The 18,586-nt window shown below is 50.4% G+C and overlaps 1 protein-coding gene across 1 annotated transcript; it reads right to left on the reverse strand.

Moving 5' to 3' along the window:
* Positions 1 to 10,903: 10,903 nt before the first annotated feature.
* EBI3 (Epstein-Barr virus induced 3) lies at positions 10,904 to 17,739 on the reverse strand. The gene is made up of 5 exons (XM_079772451.1): positions 17,560 to 17,739; positions 16,396 to 16,516; positions 15,165 to 15,343; positions 13,813 to 13,970; positions 10,904 to 11,232 (listed from the first exon to the last, which is right to left on the reverse strand). Exons 1-5 carry the CDS (start codon positions 17,624 to 17,626, stop codon positions 11,080 to 11,082), a joined length of 678 nt encoding a protein of 225 aa, XP_079628577.1. The 5' UTR covers positions 17,627 to 17,739; the 3' UTR covers positions 10,904 to 11,079.
* Between the last annotated feature and the right edge of the window lie 847 nt (positions 17,740 to 18,586).

The following is an 18,586-nucleotide window of genomic DNA, read 5'->3' on the forward strand; positions in this document are numbered from 1 at the left end:
GTGCTGGGGACATACTCATCAACATGACACCTACCCTTGCAAAGCTCACTGTGGATGGGGGGGGGGGGTCTGGCAGCTCCCAATGACCTCCTGATGGACACACCCATGTGCAATCGCCTCCCCTTGCATGTGGCTGGGACCTGAGGCTTGCTTCTCATCAGTGGAACCTGCAAAGTTGGTGTCACTTCCAGGAGACTTCCTCCTCTGCTGGTCTTATAAAGCCAGCTGGTAGGTCCCTGGGAAGGAACTGGGGCAACCACATGAGGAAGCTTGGAAGCAGACCTGTACCAATCGGGCCTTCAGAGGAGACCCCAGCCCTGGCTGACATCTCAATTACAGCCAGGAGAGACCCTGAAGCAGGGAACCCAGCAAAACCACATCCAATTCCTGTGTTTTTTAGCTGCTAACTTGGGTCATCTGTTATGCAGCACTAGATAACTCATACAGGGAAAAACGGGCAGAAAATGCACCTCCTTAAGGCACCCTCTCAGAACTTTTAAAAAATATATATTTTTATTTATTTCAGAGAGGAAGGAAGAGGGAGAGCGAGCTAGAAACATCAATAATGAGAGAGAATCATTGATCGGCTGCCTCCTACACATCCCCTACTGGGGTTTGAGCTCGCAACCCAGGCATGTGACCTTGACTGGAATCGAACCCAGGACCCTTTAGTCCACAGGCCGACACTCTATCCACTGAGCCAAACCAGCTAGTGTGCTCAGAACTTTCTTACCCTGCTTTATTTCCATCATAGTTATCTCCACCTCTAGTACTCATTTATTTTTATTTCATTATTATATTTAGATATGTTTACTCTATTATCCCCCATCTTCCAACAAGAACGTCACCTTTGTAAGTGGAGACTGTTTTCCTTCACCTGCTGTAGCACCAGTGCCTAAAACAGAGCTGGGCATATAGTAGATGCTCAATAAATATTTTTTGAATGAGCAAGTGGATTAATATACTTGCATTGGGAAACTAAGCAAGTGAGTTTGTATAATGAGCTTAGCACAAGGTGTGGCCCATGCTAAGGGCTGCACAAACGTTAGCTGATGTTATTACTCATTAAATGGACTCTGGGTGCCCCATCCACTGGGTCACACTGAGGAGAAGGAAGCTGGTCCCTTCCCTAGAGATGACCGCAGCCAGCAGAGCGGTGGGGACAGTGTGAGCTTAGAAATTGGGAAAGGGATTTCTTGGCCACCCTCCCCTAGAGGCCGTGGGCAGCTGAGTTGGGTGACCCTAACGGGCCAGCGAAGTTTCTCTATAAACATGTTGGCTTTGAGGCCATAGAGTGTCAGTTGTAACTGCTCAACTCTGCCACTGGAGAGTGGAAGCAGCCATTCATGCATGATATGCACACAAATGTGCAAGCCAGTGTGCCAATAAAACTTTATTTACAAAAACAGTCCATGGGCCAAGTTTTGCATGGACTGTAGTTTACTAAGCCATGTGTTGGAATGGAGTTAGGTTAATACTTAATTATAGTAAGTAAATAATAGTAACAGTGCACGCACAGGGCAAAAATTACGGTGGATCAAGAAGTATAGGAAACAGTCTAAAAGAATGAATCAAGCCCGGCCAGTGTTGCTCAATGGTTGAGCATCGACTTATGAACCAGGAGTTCAGGGTTTGATTCCCAGTCAGGGCACATGCCTGGGTGTGGGCTCAATCCCCAGTAGGAAGTGTGCAGGAGGCAGCCAATCAAGGATTCTCTCTCATCATTGATGTGTGTCTCTCTCTCTCCTCTCCCTCTCTGAAACCAATAAAAAAATATTAAAAAATAAATAAAAACAAGTAGCTCTAGCTGGTTTGGCTCAGTGGATAGAGCATTGGCTTGCAGACTGAAGGGTCCTGGGTTCGATTCCAGCCAAGGGCATATGCCTGGGATGCAGACTCGATTCCCAGTAGGGAGCATGCAGGAGGCAGCCAATCAATGATTCCCGGTCATCATTGATGTTTCAATCTCTCTCTCCCTCTCCCTTCCTCTCTGAAATCATTAAAACTATATATATATATATATTTTAAAAATAAAAACAAACAAACAAACAAATAAAAGAATGAATCAAATGCACCAGAGGAAAAAGAGAGAAAAAAATGCCCCAGAGGCCCTGGCCTGTGTTGCTCAGTGGTTAGAACGTCAGCCTGCACACCTGAAGGGTCTCGGGTTTGATCTGTCAAGGGCATATCCCAGGGTTGCAGGTTCGCTCTCCACCCCAAGTCAGTGCGCATTCAAGAGGCAACCAGTCGGTGCATCTCTCTCACATCGATGTTTCTCTCCAACCCCCTTCCTTTCACTCTCTGAAAAGCAATGGAAAAAGTATCCTCAGGTGAGGTTAACAACAACAACAAGCACCAGAGAGGCCTCACCTCCCGCCCCTTCTCTTTTCACAACTCCTTAAGTTGGATGACTTTTTAAAAAATTATTTATTGATTTTGAGAGAGAGAGATTTGTTTTGTTTTTGTTAATCCTCACCTGAGGATATTTCTCCATTGATTTTTAGAGAGAGTGGAAGGGAGGGCGAGAGAGAAACTTGATGTGAGACACAAATTGGATGACTTAAAAAATATATATATATTGATTGGTTTGAGAGAGAGAGAGAGAGGAGAGGAGAGGGAGAAACATCGAATTGTTGTCCCCCATATTTAAGCATTCATTAGTTGCTTCTTGTATGTGCCGTGACCAGAGATCAAACCAGCACTTTGACATGTCGGGAGGACACTCTCACCTACTGAGCTACCGGGCCAGGCTCGGATGGCTTGTTTCAGCCAGAGTCTCCTCCGGCACCACAGGCGCGGCCGGCACCCTTCTCAATGCCGAGCTGGGAAGACAGGTGCGTGTGCTGGTCAGCACTTCACCGCGGGGCCTCTGGCTTGGGGCACTGACTCGTAGCACTCACTGACTTCCATGGTGGAACTCTGTCGTGGCCAATTTTAAGCCACAAATATGCTGCTGCTGAGTGCAGGGTTGAGGAAGTCTACGCACCACGTGCCAGTTCTCACCAGCTGCCAGTACAAGCTGGCTCAGCCACCATGGTCAGGGCTTCAAACCAGGACCCCCAGGTCCTGTCTTCACAGCCAGGGAGCAGTGATGAGAAGCCCTAGTGATCCAGAAGCCCTGACTGGATCCTAGGTCGCCTCTTCGTCTGTCATATCTAAGTGGGAAAACTGTCATAGGAAAGTGGACCCCAAACTCTGACAGTGAAAAACACAAAACATCATTATCAAGTGCCAAAGGAAAGTCGTGTGTGTGTGTGTGTGTGTGTGTGTGAGAGAGAGAGAGAGAGAGAGAGAGAGAGAGAGAGCGAGCGCTGATGTCAGACACCCTGGGAGGGTGGGAGAGAAGGCGTGAAGGAGTCCGACGGTGGCACAGGCCCTTCCACCAGGAAGTGTGGAATGGGAGACGATGACACCAGAGGTGAAACCTGGCCACCTCCACAGAATGTGAGCTTGGGAACGAGACTTACTGGTCACATGACCATATTAGCTATCAACTGCTGTGTAACAAATATCCCCACAGGTCACATGCTAAACAACACACATGTATCTCCTGGTTTCTGAGGCAGGAACCCAGTACTGGCTGAGTTGCATGGTTCTGTGCCCGCTCCTCAGACTCTGGTAGAGAGAAGGCGCCCAGGCCAGATGGGTGGGTTCCTTTTATTGCTTCCAGATGGTTTTGTGGCAAGAAGGGAGGGAGGCAATCGGGAGCGGGTAGGCTCACCACATGCCCAAACATGACTGACATCTCGAGAACTATCCAAGAGAGGCCTGCAAAGGCCAGCTGGAGGCTGCTCCAGGGATTCACACCCCGAACCCAGTGCCAGGAGTGGGCAGTGTAAGCTGGGGCCCCGAGTTCAGGAGGGCTGGTAGGAGGGGGGGCAGGAGAGAAACCAAGTCCCTCGTTTCCAAAAGCCAAGAGGAGGGTGGAGAGCTGGGAGCAGAGCACGGGCCCCTTGGCAGTACAAGCCGGCTTAGTCCGGGTTCCGGAAGGCTGGGGGGCGGGGGGCAGGAGAGAAACCAAGTCACCGTCCCCGCCCGCCTCAGAGGATGCTCATGACTGTCTGGTTGTGATTCCAGTTGGTGCCAAGGCCTCCTGCCCACACCGCTGGCTGGAGCCGGACGCGAAACCCTTGACCTGGGGAAGGCCTGGGTGCCCTGTGTTGGAACACACAGCCCGATACGAAAGGCCAGTTGGGTGTGGTTCCATTTGTGTGAAATGTCCAGACACCCACAAAGTCAAAAAGTGGATTACTGGTTGCCAAGGGCTGGGGAGTGGGAGGGGGAGTGACTGCTAATGGGGACGGGCTTATGTTTGGGGTGATGAAATGTCCTGGCATTAGATAGAGGTGGTAGTTTAATACATTGCAAATATACTAAGAACCACTGAACTGTACACTTTAAAAGGGTGAATTGTATGGTATGCAGAACGTATCTCAATAAAACTGTTGTTGAAACATAAATAAAAGATGTAATTTTTTAAATTGTCTTTTTACTTTAATCAAATCTGATTTTTTAACCAAAGGAAAGGAGCTTCTGGCAAAAATATGCTCAAACAGTACATAAGTATGTGAAGAAAAATTGTATGCTCTCCTTGTCCTTTCCCTAAATCTTTAATACCACACTTGGGATGACAAAGTAAACTTGTGACTGTTATTGGCTATGTAATATTCCACTGCACAGCAGCTTGTTCATAGAATCTCCTATTACTGTACATCTAGGTTATTTCCAGTTTTTATGCCTTTATAAATAATGCTGCTATAAATATCTCCCCCAAACCTTTGTTTCCCGGGGGCAAGGTGAAATGGGGGCTCCTGGACTTCAGGAGGGAAGGTTCTACCAGGAGGGAGGCCACGGGGAGCAAGGCAGAACTCCCGCCTCTGCCCTGCCTTAGCCCCTCCTGCTCAGCCTGTGCTTCCCCGCCCAGCACGCGGCCTCCTGCCATCCCTGTAACCCCCGCCCCCCCAGTTTGGTCCTACGTCTGGGTTTTTGTCCTTGCAGTTCCCACGGCCCATGACACCCTTCAGCCGCAGACCCCAGCTCCGCTGGCATTTCTTCTGGCATTTCCTGGACCACCCCAGCTAAGCACTCTCCCTTCCCTGCCGCCTACCCAGTCACTCTCCCGTGACTGATTTACGTGCCCCCCACACACCTGTTGTGAATGCGCCTGAGCACTTGTTTATTATCTCCACTCCCCATCAGACTGTGGGGTGCATGGGGTCAGGGATTTTGTCAGTCTTGATCCCCAAGCATCCCTGGTATCCAGCCTAGGCCTTGGCACACAGCAAGTGCCTAAGAAATGACTGCTGAATGGAAAACAAAAAAGAATGAAGGAAATAGAAAATAATCAGATCAATATGTAAACATGCCCTGAAATTCACTGAACCAAGGTATCTTTGATTATCAGGGGTGCCTGATTTCAAATTATGCTAAAATGTGAAAAAAAATATGAGGCTTGGAACTGGTAACATATGGTCATTCAAACGTGGTGTAAAAGACAAGAGGGGAAATAATGGATGGGTTAGATGGGGGGTTCAAGAGGAGCTCTCTGAGGAAGTGAGATTTAATCCAAGACCTCCCGGGTGAAGAAGAGTCATGTGAGAGCAAAAGGAAGAGTGTTCTTTCTGGGCAGAGGGAACGGCTTATGCAAAGGTCCTGAGGGAGGAACAGTCATGGCTGCTGGTGCAAGTGAATGTATGTACAGGGCCCCATCTCTGTGCTCACACTTTCACTATCAAAGGTCAAGATCTGGAGGCAGGCACTGGCTGGGAGCTCTAGGAGGGCAGGGAGATAATCCTGATGGTGGGAGAGGGGGGCTTGGAGCCGTCACTTGCTCACTGTGAAGATGTCTGAGCCAGGACTGGTGACCTGGTCTGATCACCAGTGATGAGCCACTCCCTGGACTCCAGACATCGGATCTGTCTGCCACAACTGGTGTGGGGGGCCATGTGGGGGCACTGACCTCATGTTGAAGGGAACCATCAATCGCACCATGTACTGCCTGCCGGTCTTTGGGGAGCCGTGCCAGGGTCCCCAAGACCACTCCTGGGTTCAATGATTTCGTAGGAGAACTGCTGGGGTTCAGCATATGGTCATACACATGGCTACTATCTATTACAGCAAAAAGTTATAGGGGAAAATCAGGAAAGGGAAAAGGCACGTGGGACAGGTTCAGGAAGATCAGGCACAAACTTCCAGAGTCTTCTCCCAATGGAGTCACACAGGACGTGCTCAATTCCCCCAGCAAGGAGTAGTCACACAGGTGTGAAAAGTCTGGAGAAGCTCATGGAGACCCAGCACCCAGAGTTCTCAATGGGGACTGTCATGCAAGCAGCTCTGCCCAGCACGGACCAAGATTCCAGACTCCAGGAGGAGAGCAGGTGCTCAGCATAACTGTTTGTGCAAACAGTTTAAGCCCAGGGAACCACTCTTATCAGGGAACAGTGGAAACCATCCTGAAATTCAAGTTCCCAGATGCCAGCCAACGTCCAACCTTGTAATCTGGCCTTTCTAAGGACAGCAGCCTCACACTTGCTGAATTAAAACTTCCTGCACAGGAGCCTGAAATGGGAGACATAGGGAAAGTGGGTTTGGATTATGAAAAACAACTGCATCAGATAATGAGAAAACAAAGCACTTCGTGTTTTTGAGCACCTACTGGGTGCCGGGCACCACACAGAACACTTTTTACGGCTTTCAAAGTCTCCATGAGACAGAGAGTGATACATCCATTTCACAGAGGAAACTCAGTCCTGGCGGTTTCAAGTTACTCAGAGTCACAGAGCATGAACTGCAGAGCCAGGATTCAGACCTGGGGACCCGACTCTGGGGGAGACAGTGTAGTACAGTGATTAGGAGCGGAGGTAACAGTCAGGAGCCTGGGTCTGACTATAGCCACTCCCTGGCTATACCATATCCTCTCTGGGCCTCAGTTTCCTCATTTGAATGGATATAACCCGTCCACTTGTGAGGATATGATCAGCATGGCCCACAGAAGTATCTAATAGTAAATTATAGAAATAGATGGCTCCCAGTTGGATGCTCCCGGTGAAAGGGCTTTCAAGGACACAAATCCTGCACACTGCACTGGAATGTGAAAAGGCTGGGGCTGGATTCCTAACACAGGTGTTTAAAAGATGAAGGCACTGAGTCACAGGAAAGAACATCAACTGGACTTCAACCCGAGGCTCCAGGCTGTGGATCCTGACATCTTGGACTTACTCGCAGGCCTGAGAGCTCATTCCCTTTCTGGGAGCACACACTCTCCTGTGGGGTGAGGACAGGCACTCAGAATTCCAGAGCTCTCTCTTCCAAACGCCGAATCCTGCCTTGCAAGACCCTCTCCACCCAAGAGTGCTGGTTAGTACTGGTTTTACCCCAACAGAATTGGGAAGAGAAGTTGAGGGGCCCCTGAAGCCAAAGAAGAGTTTATTTAGCAAAGCTTAACCCCTTCTAGGAGCGCAATAGGCTAAGATCCCAGGAGGGGCGGGGCTTAGCAGAGTCCCGCCCCCGAAGGTGAAAAAAGGTGTTGAGGGAACAATATTTTAAAGGAAGCCCCGCCCCCAAGGGAAATGATTGGACAATTTCTTTCGGAAACCCAAAAATGGGAAGTGATTGGGCAAATATTCCAAGCTCCGCTCTTCCCGCCCCCCAAGCCCCCCGCCTGTGATTGGGTAAATCCCGGGAAAAGTTTAGCGAAAGCCCACCTCTCGCGGAAGATGATTGGGAGGCCGTTAGGCTAGAAAACAAGGTTCCAATTAGAGAGGATCACCTCGGCCAGAGTTCGGAGATATGTCGCCCTGGGTATAAAGCCCTAGACATCCAACACTTTTAAAACTTTTCGCTCCGATATCTTTGTCTCCCACTCCTCTCACACGTACCAGGAAACAGGTTAGGGTTGCTGTTTACTGGACTTCCCCGACGTCCCTTGCACTTCCGATACTGTCATTGCTCCAGCCTCCAGTATTGGCTGCAGCCCACACAGCCTGCTTTTGTCATTGGCGCGATTCCCGCCTGTTAAAATCTTTCCGGCTGTTTTCCCTCCCGGGTTGCAACTGTGATATCTCGCAACAAAGGTTCCGGGGCGTCTGGATTTGGCGTTCCGTGGAGGTGCTGAGTCCTAGAGGTCAGCAGCGGCTTGTTAAAATTTCTTCGTGATACGACGTATCTGTTGTTCGCGATACTCCTTGTTGTTCATTCTTCTATTCAGCAAATAAATTGTTCATGTTGAGCATTAAACCTGTGTGCTGGCATCTGGAACCCACACATCGTCCCGTCCCTGTGTCCGCAGGGCTCACGTGGGGACTGCGGTCAGTTTCCACGGGTCACACAGGTTGCGGGCAAAAGAGTGCCCTGGACGGCCCACCCCGTTTATCCTGAGCCACAGGCAAAGACTCAAGACCAGGCTGCAAACCCACCTTCCCCCTGCACACACACTAGCTTCCAAATGTCCCCCCATAACCAAATGTCCTTTTTTCTTTTCTTTTTTTTTTACATCCTCACCCAAGGATATTTTCCCATTGATTTTTAGAGAGAGAGGGACAGAAAGAAATATCAATGCACATCAATTGGTTGCCTCCTGCAGGCGCCGACCAGGGCCCCAGCCTGGACCCTAGGTACGTGCCCTTGACCAGAATTAACCTGTGACCCTTCGGTCCGCAGACCAACACTACCCACTAAGCCAAACTGGCTAGGGCCCAAATGTCCTTTTAAAGAGGAAATCCCACCCAATTCCTTCCCCAGCCTCCTTCCTTTTTATTTTATTTTAATTTTCTTATTTATCTTATCCTCACTGGAGGATATTTTCCCACTGATTTTGGTGAGTAGAAAAGAGGAGAGAGGGAGGGAGAGAGAAATATCGATTGAGAGACAAATATCAGTTGGTTGCCTCCCGCAGGCGCCCCCACGGGCTGGGGATGGAACCAGCAACCCAGGTACCTGCCCTTGATCTGGAATAGAACCCTCCACCCTTCTGTGTGTGAGAGGGCGCGCTAACCACTTAGCCACCAGCCAGGGCCTCCCTTCCTTTGATAAATGTTTGTTCTATTTATTTAGTTTTTTTGTTAATCCTCACCTGAGGATATTTTTCCATTGATGTTTAGAGGGAGTGGAAGGAAGGGGGAGAGACAGAGAGAGGGAAACATAGATGTGAGAGAGACACATAGATTAGTTTCCTTCCACATAGGCCACAGATTGACCCTGCAACTGAGGTACATGCCCTTGTCTGGGATCGAACCCTGGACCCTTCAGTCTGTGGGCTGACGCTCTAGCTGCTGAGCCAAACTGGCTAGGGCTAAATGTTTGATGTGTCAGATATGTGCTCAGCCTCTAGGGACACATCAGAGAACAAGACAGAAGATTCCTGTCCTCGCAGGGATTGCTGTGGGACAGATGGACAATAAATACACAAAAAGGGCCTTTTCTGGCTTGGTAAGTGGTCTGAAGACAGAACAGAGTAACTATGGAAAGTGGTGTATGAGTTTCCTACGGCTGTTGTAACAAAATACCACAAGCTCCATGTCTTACCACACAGCTATTATCTTCGAGTCCTGGAGGTCAGGAGTCTGATATGGGTGGCAGTCCTGGATCCTTCTGGAGGCTCCAGGGGAGAATCCATTTTCTTGACTTTTCCAGCGTCTAGAGATGCCTGCAATACTTTATGGCCCCATATCACTCTGACTTCTGTTTCCACTGTCACATCACTCTCTCTCCCTCTAATCTCCTGCCTCCCTCTTTAAAACAGTTTTTAAAATATGTTTTTATTGATTTTAGAGAGATAAAGGAACAGGAAGAGAGAGAAACATCGATCAGCTGCCTCCTGCATGCCCCCTACTAGGGAGCAAGCCTGAAATTGGCATGTACCCAGGCTGGGAATCAAACCAGTGACCTTTTGGTGAATGGCAATGCTCAACCGAGCCACACCGGCCAGGGCTCCTGCCTGATCCTTGTTATTTTCTTGGGGCTCCAGGATAATAACTCTCCTTGATGTTCATTAACTTAATGAAAGATAAACTTTAAATAAGGAGTCTTCTCATGATTCTTAATCATACCTGCAAAGTCCCTGTTGCCATGTATGGTACCATATTCACAGATTCTGGGGGTTAGGATGTATTATCTTTTGTGTTTGTGTGTGTGTGTGTGTGCGCGCGGGGAGGGTATTATTCTGCCTACCACAGATGATGTGGTCAGGGAAGGCTTCTTGGAGGAGGTGACCTCTGAGATGAGAACTAAGTGAAATCCACAAACAGCCGAAACCGGTTTGGCTCAGTGGATAGAGCGTCGGCCTGCGGACTCAAGGGTCCCGGGTTCGATTCCAGTCAAGGGCATGTACCTTGGTTGCGGGCACATCCCCAGTAGGGGGTGTGCAAGAGGCAGCTGATCGATGTTTCTCTCTCATCGATGTTTCTAACTCTCTGTCCCTCTCTCTTCCTCTCTGTAAAAAATCAATAAAAATATATTTAAAAAAAAATCCACAAACAAACCCATGGATTGAGAAAATCCTCCCAGACCTGGCTGCTTTGTCCCCTCCTCAGAGAAATCTTCTCAAACAAACTGATGTCCCCTTTGTGTCCACTCACACTGGGGCTCACATCTTTTGAGACGATGGGTGAACCAAACTGCTGAACTGAATGGTTCCCACCATCCCATCCCAGGCCGAACCCTCCACTCCCACCCCAACTCCTCACGCCTGGGCTCTTCCTCTCGTCCAGCCCTGACCCTCCCCACCGAGCGGCGATTCACTGTATGTGTGTCCCGCTCTGTTCTATCCTCTCTAACTCCTCTCTGGGTCTGTTGAACAAAGGGAGGAAGAGTTTTTATGCTAGTAACAATGGTCCTTGTCTAATGAAACAATAAATGATATGTCACATTCACAGTTCTGCAGTCAGAGGAGAGGGTACATCTCCATTTCACAGATTAGAAGATTAAGTGCCAGAGCGGCAAAGTCACTTGTCCAAGGTTGCCCAGCAACTCAGCAGCAGCGACCCCAGGCCAGTCAGGTTCCATCCGCCTTGGAGAGGGTAGCAGTGAGGGGGAGGGGATGTCACAGAACCAGCCCCTCTTCTGGGGGCTGGGAAGCCCCTGCTACTGGCCCAGAGCCGCGGAGGCCATGGCAGGGAGACTCCAGTTGCTTGACTGCCCGTAGTCAGTGAGGTCCTGAGCAGCCACCTGGATGCAGTACCGGGCGTGGGGCCTCACCGCTCTGAGGGTGAAGGACGTGGCTTCGATGGGCCCCACCTGAGAGCAGAAAGGCTGTGGTCAGTGGGTGAGGAGGCTGGCAAGGGCCATTGTCCAGCGGTCTGTGTGACTGAGCCTCCATCCTCACGCTCCACCCTAAACCGTTCGCCCTCACAGCCCCTCCCAGTCTTTGGCTTGTGTGGTCCTGACCTGTGTGGACTTCCTGCTGGTCCCAGAGCCAACTCGTTCAGGAATCCTTCCTGGACCGCACCAAGGGATGGCCCAGTTTCGAGGGATGTCTCAGTGGTGAGATCCCTCACTCACAGACCTCCCCTTCCCCCCGCCACCTCCTCCTGGCTCTAAACCAGAGCTTCTATCATTGACTTCAATGCCTTCCTCCCCAACCCCCCAGTCCCACTGTATTAACCATGTTTTTAAAATTTCTTTGTATCTTAGGATATTTTGGCATCTTAACATCTTAACTGGCGGGGAACAGACTGCCCTTCTTGGGGTCAGCCAGTTGTTAGAGATGGCAAAGGAGCATGCCTTTCACATACAAACTAAACAATCGGAGTCTAAACCCCCATCTAATTTTCTCTCATTTCCCCCACACAGGCCAGTATTCCTCCTGCCCTACGTCACCCCAGTGCCAGGTGCCAGGCAACTTGAGATCACCCATGTAGCCCAGAGCCCACAGGATTACTCACACTCGCCAGCCCCCAGCATTCACCCCACCCTGTCTCCTTTCCCAGGGAAACCCCAGCAGAGCGCTGCCTTGGCTCGCCACTCCCTCCTGCTCCAGCCTCCTGCTCCAGCCTCCTGCATCCTGATGTTGCCTGTACGGCCCTGCGTGGCGCGGCATGTCCCCTTCTCTCAGGAAATGTAATCAGTTCTTCTCTCAATGGCCTTGGCCTCTCATGTCCCCATGCAGGGACCTCCCAAGATTGAAGTCTCATGGGTACGAATGAGACACCCACTCAGATCCACCTTTTCTGCTTTCTCTCCCTGTCCCTGCTGCTCCACACTCTCCCTCCCTGACCTGGCCCTCACCCCCTCCCATCTCCCACAATCCTCAGAAGGTCCCATCCAGCCCCCACGCTCAGCTGCCCAGCCCCAGGTCTGCCTCGCTCCCTTCCCTGCCCTACCTGAGTTTCCCATAGGGTAGGCCGATATGGTGCTGCAAGTTTTAAATTCAGGTTAATGGTTGCACAACTTTATGAACAAACTCAAAGCCACTGGCTTAAGCACTTTAAAACAGTGAATTTTCTGGCATGTGAGTTCGATCTCAATTTTAAAACTGCAAAGACTTAAAAAAATTAATGAACACTAGTAAAATTTAAAAGCCAGTTCCCGGGCTACTCGCCACATTGGAATGGCTCGGTGGCCACCCATAGTTCACGGCCACTGTCCTGAGAGCAGATGGAGAAGCTTCCCCATCACCGAAGACTCCCACACCCGCGGGGCAGGGTGTGAAAAGCCACACTCTGCAGACTCACTCCTCAGCTCAGGACCCGGCACTGCCCAGGACACACCGGCCTTCGGATGCTCACAGGACACTGCCTTTATTTTTTATTTTTTAAGAAGTTAAGACAACCCTAGCCAGTTTGGCTCAGTGGATAGAGTGCCGGCCTGTGGACTGAAGGGTCCCAGGTTCGATTCTGGTCAAGGGCACATGCTCAGGTTGCAAGCTTGATCCCCAGTGTGGGGCGTGCAGGAGGCAGCCGATCAATGATTCTCATCATTGAGGTTTCTATTTCTCTCTTCCTCTCCCTTCCTCTCTGAAATCAGTAAAAATATATTTTTAGAAAAAAGAAGAAGAAGAAGTTAAAACAAAAGGTTGTGGGTTCCATTTCTGGTTAGGGCACATACCTAGGTTTCAGGTTTGATCCCAGGTCAGGCCATGTATGGGAGGCAACAGATCGATGTTTCTCTCTCCCTCTCCCTTGCTCTCTCTCTCTCTAAAATCAATAAAATCTTTTTTTTTAAGTTAAAATAATATATGTTGTTTTCAATCAAGGTGAAATTTACATGGCATAAAATTAACTGTTCTAAAATGGACAATTCAGTATCCTTTAGTACATTCACAATGTTGTGCAACCAGCACCTCTAATTCTAGAAAATTCCATCACCCCCCCCCCAAAGAAACACCCTGTTTTCATCAGCAGTCACTCCCCATCCTCCTCCTCAGCCCCTGACAACCATGAATCTACTTTCCATTCCTGGATGTGCCTGCTCTGGACATTTCACATCAATGGACGCACACACCTTTTGTGTCTGGCTTCTCTCACTGAGCATCATATTTTCAAGGTTCATGCACATTGTAGTGAGTGTCAGTGCTTTCATGGCTGAGTAATACTCAGTGTGTGGGTGGACCGTGCTTTATGAATCCATTCACCCACTGATGGACATTTGAGCTGTTTCCGCCTTTCAGCTATTGTGAATAGCACTACTATGAAGATTTTGTTTTAGTCCCTGTTTTCAAGTCCTTTGGGCAGATACGCAGGAGCAGGAGTGGAGTTGCTGGGCTGCCTTTATTTTGCACACTAGCCACAGGCAACCTCAAGCTACAGGGGAGGCCTCCTTTGCACGTGCTGTTCTACCTGGGAATCATCCTCCCCAGCTGCCTCTCAGCTTCCTCACCTGGCGAAAGCGGGCAGCTCCATGACGCTTGTAGCGAATCCAGTACTTGAGTGAGAAGATCTCCGGGAAGGGCCAGGACCTGGGAGGTTCCCACTGCACCCACAGCCCCTGCCCATGGAGGGGTCTCAGGTGCACGCCTTCTGGAGGGTCTGGTTTGACTGATAGACAAACAGGAGACAGGGTCAGCAGAGGGCAGTTTCATTTATTCATGCAAACAACCAACAAATATTAACTGAGGACCTACTGTGTGTCCAGTGATGTTCTGGACACTGGGGACACAGCAGTGACCAGTACAGACCCAACCCCTCTCCTTTTGGAGCTCAATCCACAGGACAGAAGGCAAGAGATGAGAAGGAAATCTACTGATCATAAAGAGTAGGGAAGAGCTTTGCACAGTGGCAGTATCGTAGCCAATGAGGTTTATCCGGGGCGTGATTATTGCTAATTGAAAAAAAAAAAAAAAAAAAAGGAGGAGGGGAGAAAGTTCAGGAGTGCAAGGAAGAGAGTGGCTTGCAACTTTTTGAGACATAATTCGCATACCACAAAACTCACCCTTTCAAAGTGTGCAGTTCAGTGGTTTTTAGTACATTCACAATGTGTATGAACACCACCACTATTTAATCAGAACATTTTCGTCACCCCAAAAAGAAATCCACATCCATTAGCAGCCATCCCTCCAGCCCCATTACTGCTAGGGAGGAGACCCGAAAGGTCATACAGGGCCCTGTGGGTCATAAGAGGACTTGGGCGTTTACCCCAAGGAAGGCGGGAGCTAGAGAGCTGTGGGCCGAGGGGCGGGACCTGACTAGGGTGCTCACAGCGCCCTCTGGTGGCTGATTCAGGGAAGGCGCCCTCTGGTGGCTGCTGAGGGAAGTGGGTGGGAACCAGAAACTAGGGTGAGAGGACTGTGGCCCAGGTGGGCGGTAAAGAAGCGGGATCAGACCCTAGCCAGTTTGGCTCAGTGGATAGAGCATCGGCCTGTGGACTGAAGGATCCCAGGTTCGATTCCGATCAAGGGCACATGCCCGGGTTTCGGGCTCGATCCCCAGTAGAGGGTATGTAGGAGGCAGCTGATCAATGATTCTCTCTCATTGATGTTTCTCTCTCTCTCCCCCTCTCCCTTCCTCTCTGAAGGGAAAGAAAAAGGAAAGAAAGAAACGGGCTCAGGGAGGCTCAGGAGGAGAGAGAAGTGGGAGAGAGAAGATTCTTGATTAACTGTGAAGTGGAGCCCACAGGACCCACGATAGAGGACAGGACTGTGTGACAGGTAGAAGGTGGGGGTACCTATAGAGGCGGAAGAGCACAAACAAGCCAGTGACCCTCCTCACCCCCCAACCATGGCCCCCACTCACTGATATGCTCTGGGACAAAGGTCACGAAGCTGCTGCTGCTGCCCCAGGGGTGGACAGCTGTGATGTTCAGCATGTAGGGTACCATGGAGAACATTTGGACGTCTGGGATGGTGCAGCTGGTGGCTTCTGGTGTTGGCTGGAGGCAGGGCTGGCTCTCCCCGTGGGCGGCCACTCCAAGCCTGGGCACGGAGTGGGCACTATGAGGGCCTCAGCACCTCCTGCTGGCCCTGCCTGTGCCCTAGATCCCAAGTAGGGACAGAAGGTGAGGAGCCCTGGTTCGGGGTCCTGCTCTTGTCTCTGTGACCCTGGGGGAGGCACTCACTTGACATTACAGATCCCACAAGTACCCAGGGTTTGGGGTGAAAACCACGCTAGATGCTCAGGTCCCAGATTCTACAGGTTTCTGGAAGATCAACATTCCATCCTTAGAATTCCCACATTCTGAGGTCTACAGAGTCACAGACTCTGGAATCTGAAACAGTAAGATTCTGAGACACCAGGATTTCAGGCTTTAGAGACTTGAGCTGAGTGCCATCCATAGAACTTTCTACAACATTCACAATGTCCTGTTTCTACATTGTCCCATGCAGCAGTCACTAGCCGCCTGTGGGGTCAAGTGCTTGAAACACAGCTAACATGACTGAGTGGGACTTTTAAGTTTGGTTTATTTTATGTAATCTAAGTGCAATGTTTCCAGTTATCAGAAAACTTGGGAAAGTTGTTTGGAACAAGTTGGATGCATGAATTTATTGCTTCAAATGCAAATTTTATGAAATCCAATCAGAGATCAAGAATTTCTAATGAAAGTTTAGTATCTGAACTGAAATGCACTATATTCATAAAATACACGTGGAATTCTGAAGACTTCATATAAAAAGGATGTAAAATATCTCATTAATTTTTAAAGTAATGATAACGATAATATTTTAGCTATTTCTATATTAATTTCTATTCTACATTTAAATGTATACATTGTGTATAAGTATGTTCAATTACATTATGCTCAATCATTAAATGATATACATATTTGGAAATATAGATGTTATTTACATAAAATATTAAAATTAATTTCACCGATTTCCTCCTACTTTTTAAATGTGGCTTCTAGAACATTTTAAACGACACCCCTGGTGTAAAATATGTACTGTAGGAGGGTACAGCGCGGGTTCCAGGCCCGCGCTGCCTGCAGGCCCAGCTGTGGGTCTCCAGGAAGCCCTCGGGGCTCTCTGACCTGTACGTGGCAATGAAGGACGTGGGCCTGGTGGAGTCCGCAGCAGGCGGCAGGGTCCAGAAGCAATCTACGGCAATCGGGTACCTAAAGGCCCAGCACCACACCCTGGACTGGGTTGGGGCTGCAGGGGTGAGGGAGGAGGGAGGAGCGTGAGCTTTCAAACCACCCCACACGTACCCAGGGTTTGGGGTGAAAGCCACCCTAGATGCTCAGGTCCCAGATTCTACAGGTTTCCGGAATGTCAACATTCCAGCCTTCGAATTCCCAGTCTGAGAGGTTTACAGAGTCACAGACTGGAACCTGAAACAGTAAGATTCTGATTCTCTCCAGAGAATCTGTAAAGCCCTCCCCTGGGTTCATCCCGCCTCCCTGCCGGCCAGTGCCAGGCGTGTGGGAGGCACTAACAAAGGCTGGTGGAATGAGTGCATGAATGAAAGGCACCTACGCCGTCTCTCGCCCCTACTACCTGCAAAGGTAGGAACTATTGGCTCATTTCCCAGGGTTAACAAGCCACAGAGGAGCCCTCGGGAGTGGAGAACCCTGACGGGAGGGAGATATTTCACTGTCTCTCCTCTTTGTTACAGATTCTTGGTTTTGTTAATCTTCACCCGAGGATATTTTTTCATTGATTTTTTTTTTTTTTTTTTTTTTTAGAGAGAGTGGAAGGGAGGGAGAGAGACAGAGAGAGAGAAACATCGATGTGAGAGAGACACATCAATTGGCTGCCTCCCCAATGTGCCCCAACCAGGGCCAGAGCTTGCAACCGAGGTACGTGCCCCTTGACTGGAATCCAACCTGGGACCTTCAGCCCGAAGGCCGACGCTCTACCCACTGAGCAAAACCGGCCAGGGCTACAGTTTTGTTTTGAAGCACATGAAATGAATGCATGCAATTAACACCCACCCCTTCTCTCTCTCTCCCTCCCCCCCTCCCTTCTCTGTCTCTCTGTCTCTCTGTCTCTCTGTCTCTCTCTCTCTCTCCCTCCAGGCTGTGGCTGCCAGGACCTGTTGTCACTTTGGAGTAGGATTCATCTTCTCCGTGCCTCACTTTCCCCATCTGTGGAATGTGATGGTAACCCCCTCCTATCCCACCCAGAATGTTCCACAGCAAAGTCCAGTCCCCAGACTGGCCCTGGTCCCCCAACCCCCCAGGGGCCCTACATACCTTCACTCCCACTGCAGGGCCAGTAGCCAGCCCAGAGGACAAGGGCTAGGAGAAGTCTTGGGGCCATGACTCCTGTGGGCTCCTTGCAGAAGCTGGGGCAAGGGGCACCCTTGGGGAGCAGGCACTCAGACCCTGCCACGGCCCCCTTCCCTCTCTCTGGGGGGGACGCACGGGCAGGTTCCTGGGGCCGCGAGGAGTCAAGCAGGGGCAGCAGATCCGCTCGTCCCTGTACTGGCCACCCGGGGACGAGGGTGCGGAAGGCTCTGAGGGTGGGGGCAGGGGGAAGAGGCCACAAAAGGGAGAAGTGGAGACCCCGTGGCCTTTCCCAGCACAGTCAGTCCTTCCTTCCGGCTGCTGTGAGGAGGGGCTGGGGAAACCCCAGAGGGGGAGATCGCATGGAGAAAGACAGAGACAGAGGCAGGAGGGGAGACTCAGAGGAGAGGACAGAGGGGGTGGGAGACTCAGAGGAGAGGAGAGGGGGGTGGGAGACTCAGAGGAGAGGAGAGAGGGGGTGGGAGACTCAGAGGAGAGGAGAGGGGGGTGGGAGACTCAGAGGAGAGGAGAGGGGGTGGGAGACTCAGAGGAGAGGAGAGAGGGGATGGGAGACTCAGAGGAGAGGAGAGGGGGGTGGGAGACTCAGAGGAGAGGAGAGAGGGGGTGGGAGACTCAGAGGAGAGGAGAGGGGGGTGGGAGACTCAGAGGAGAGGAGAGGGGGGTGGGAGACTCAGAGGAGAGGAGAGGGGGGTGGGAGACTCAGAGGAGAGGAGAGAGGGGGTGGGAGACTCAGAGGAGAGGAGAGGGGGGTGGGAGACTCAGAGGAGAGGAGAGGGGGGTGGGAGACTCAGAGGAGAGGAGAGGGGGTGGGAGACTCAGAGGAGAGACAGAGATGGAGATAGGGAGAGATAAGAGAGATAGAGAAAGAGAGAGAGACAGAAAAAGAGGAAGGGTCAGGAGACGGAGAGATAGACACACAAAGGTCTAGGAAAGAAGAAGACAGGGACACGAGAGACCCAGGCATCTCCACAGG

The sequence above is a fragment of the Cnephaeus nilssonii genome (assembly GCF_951640355.1).
Source record: "Cnephaeus nilssonii genome assembly, chromosome: 5".
NCBI lineage: Eukaryota > Metazoa > Chordata > Mammalia > Chiroptera > Vespertilionidae > Cnephaeus > Cnephaeus nilssonii.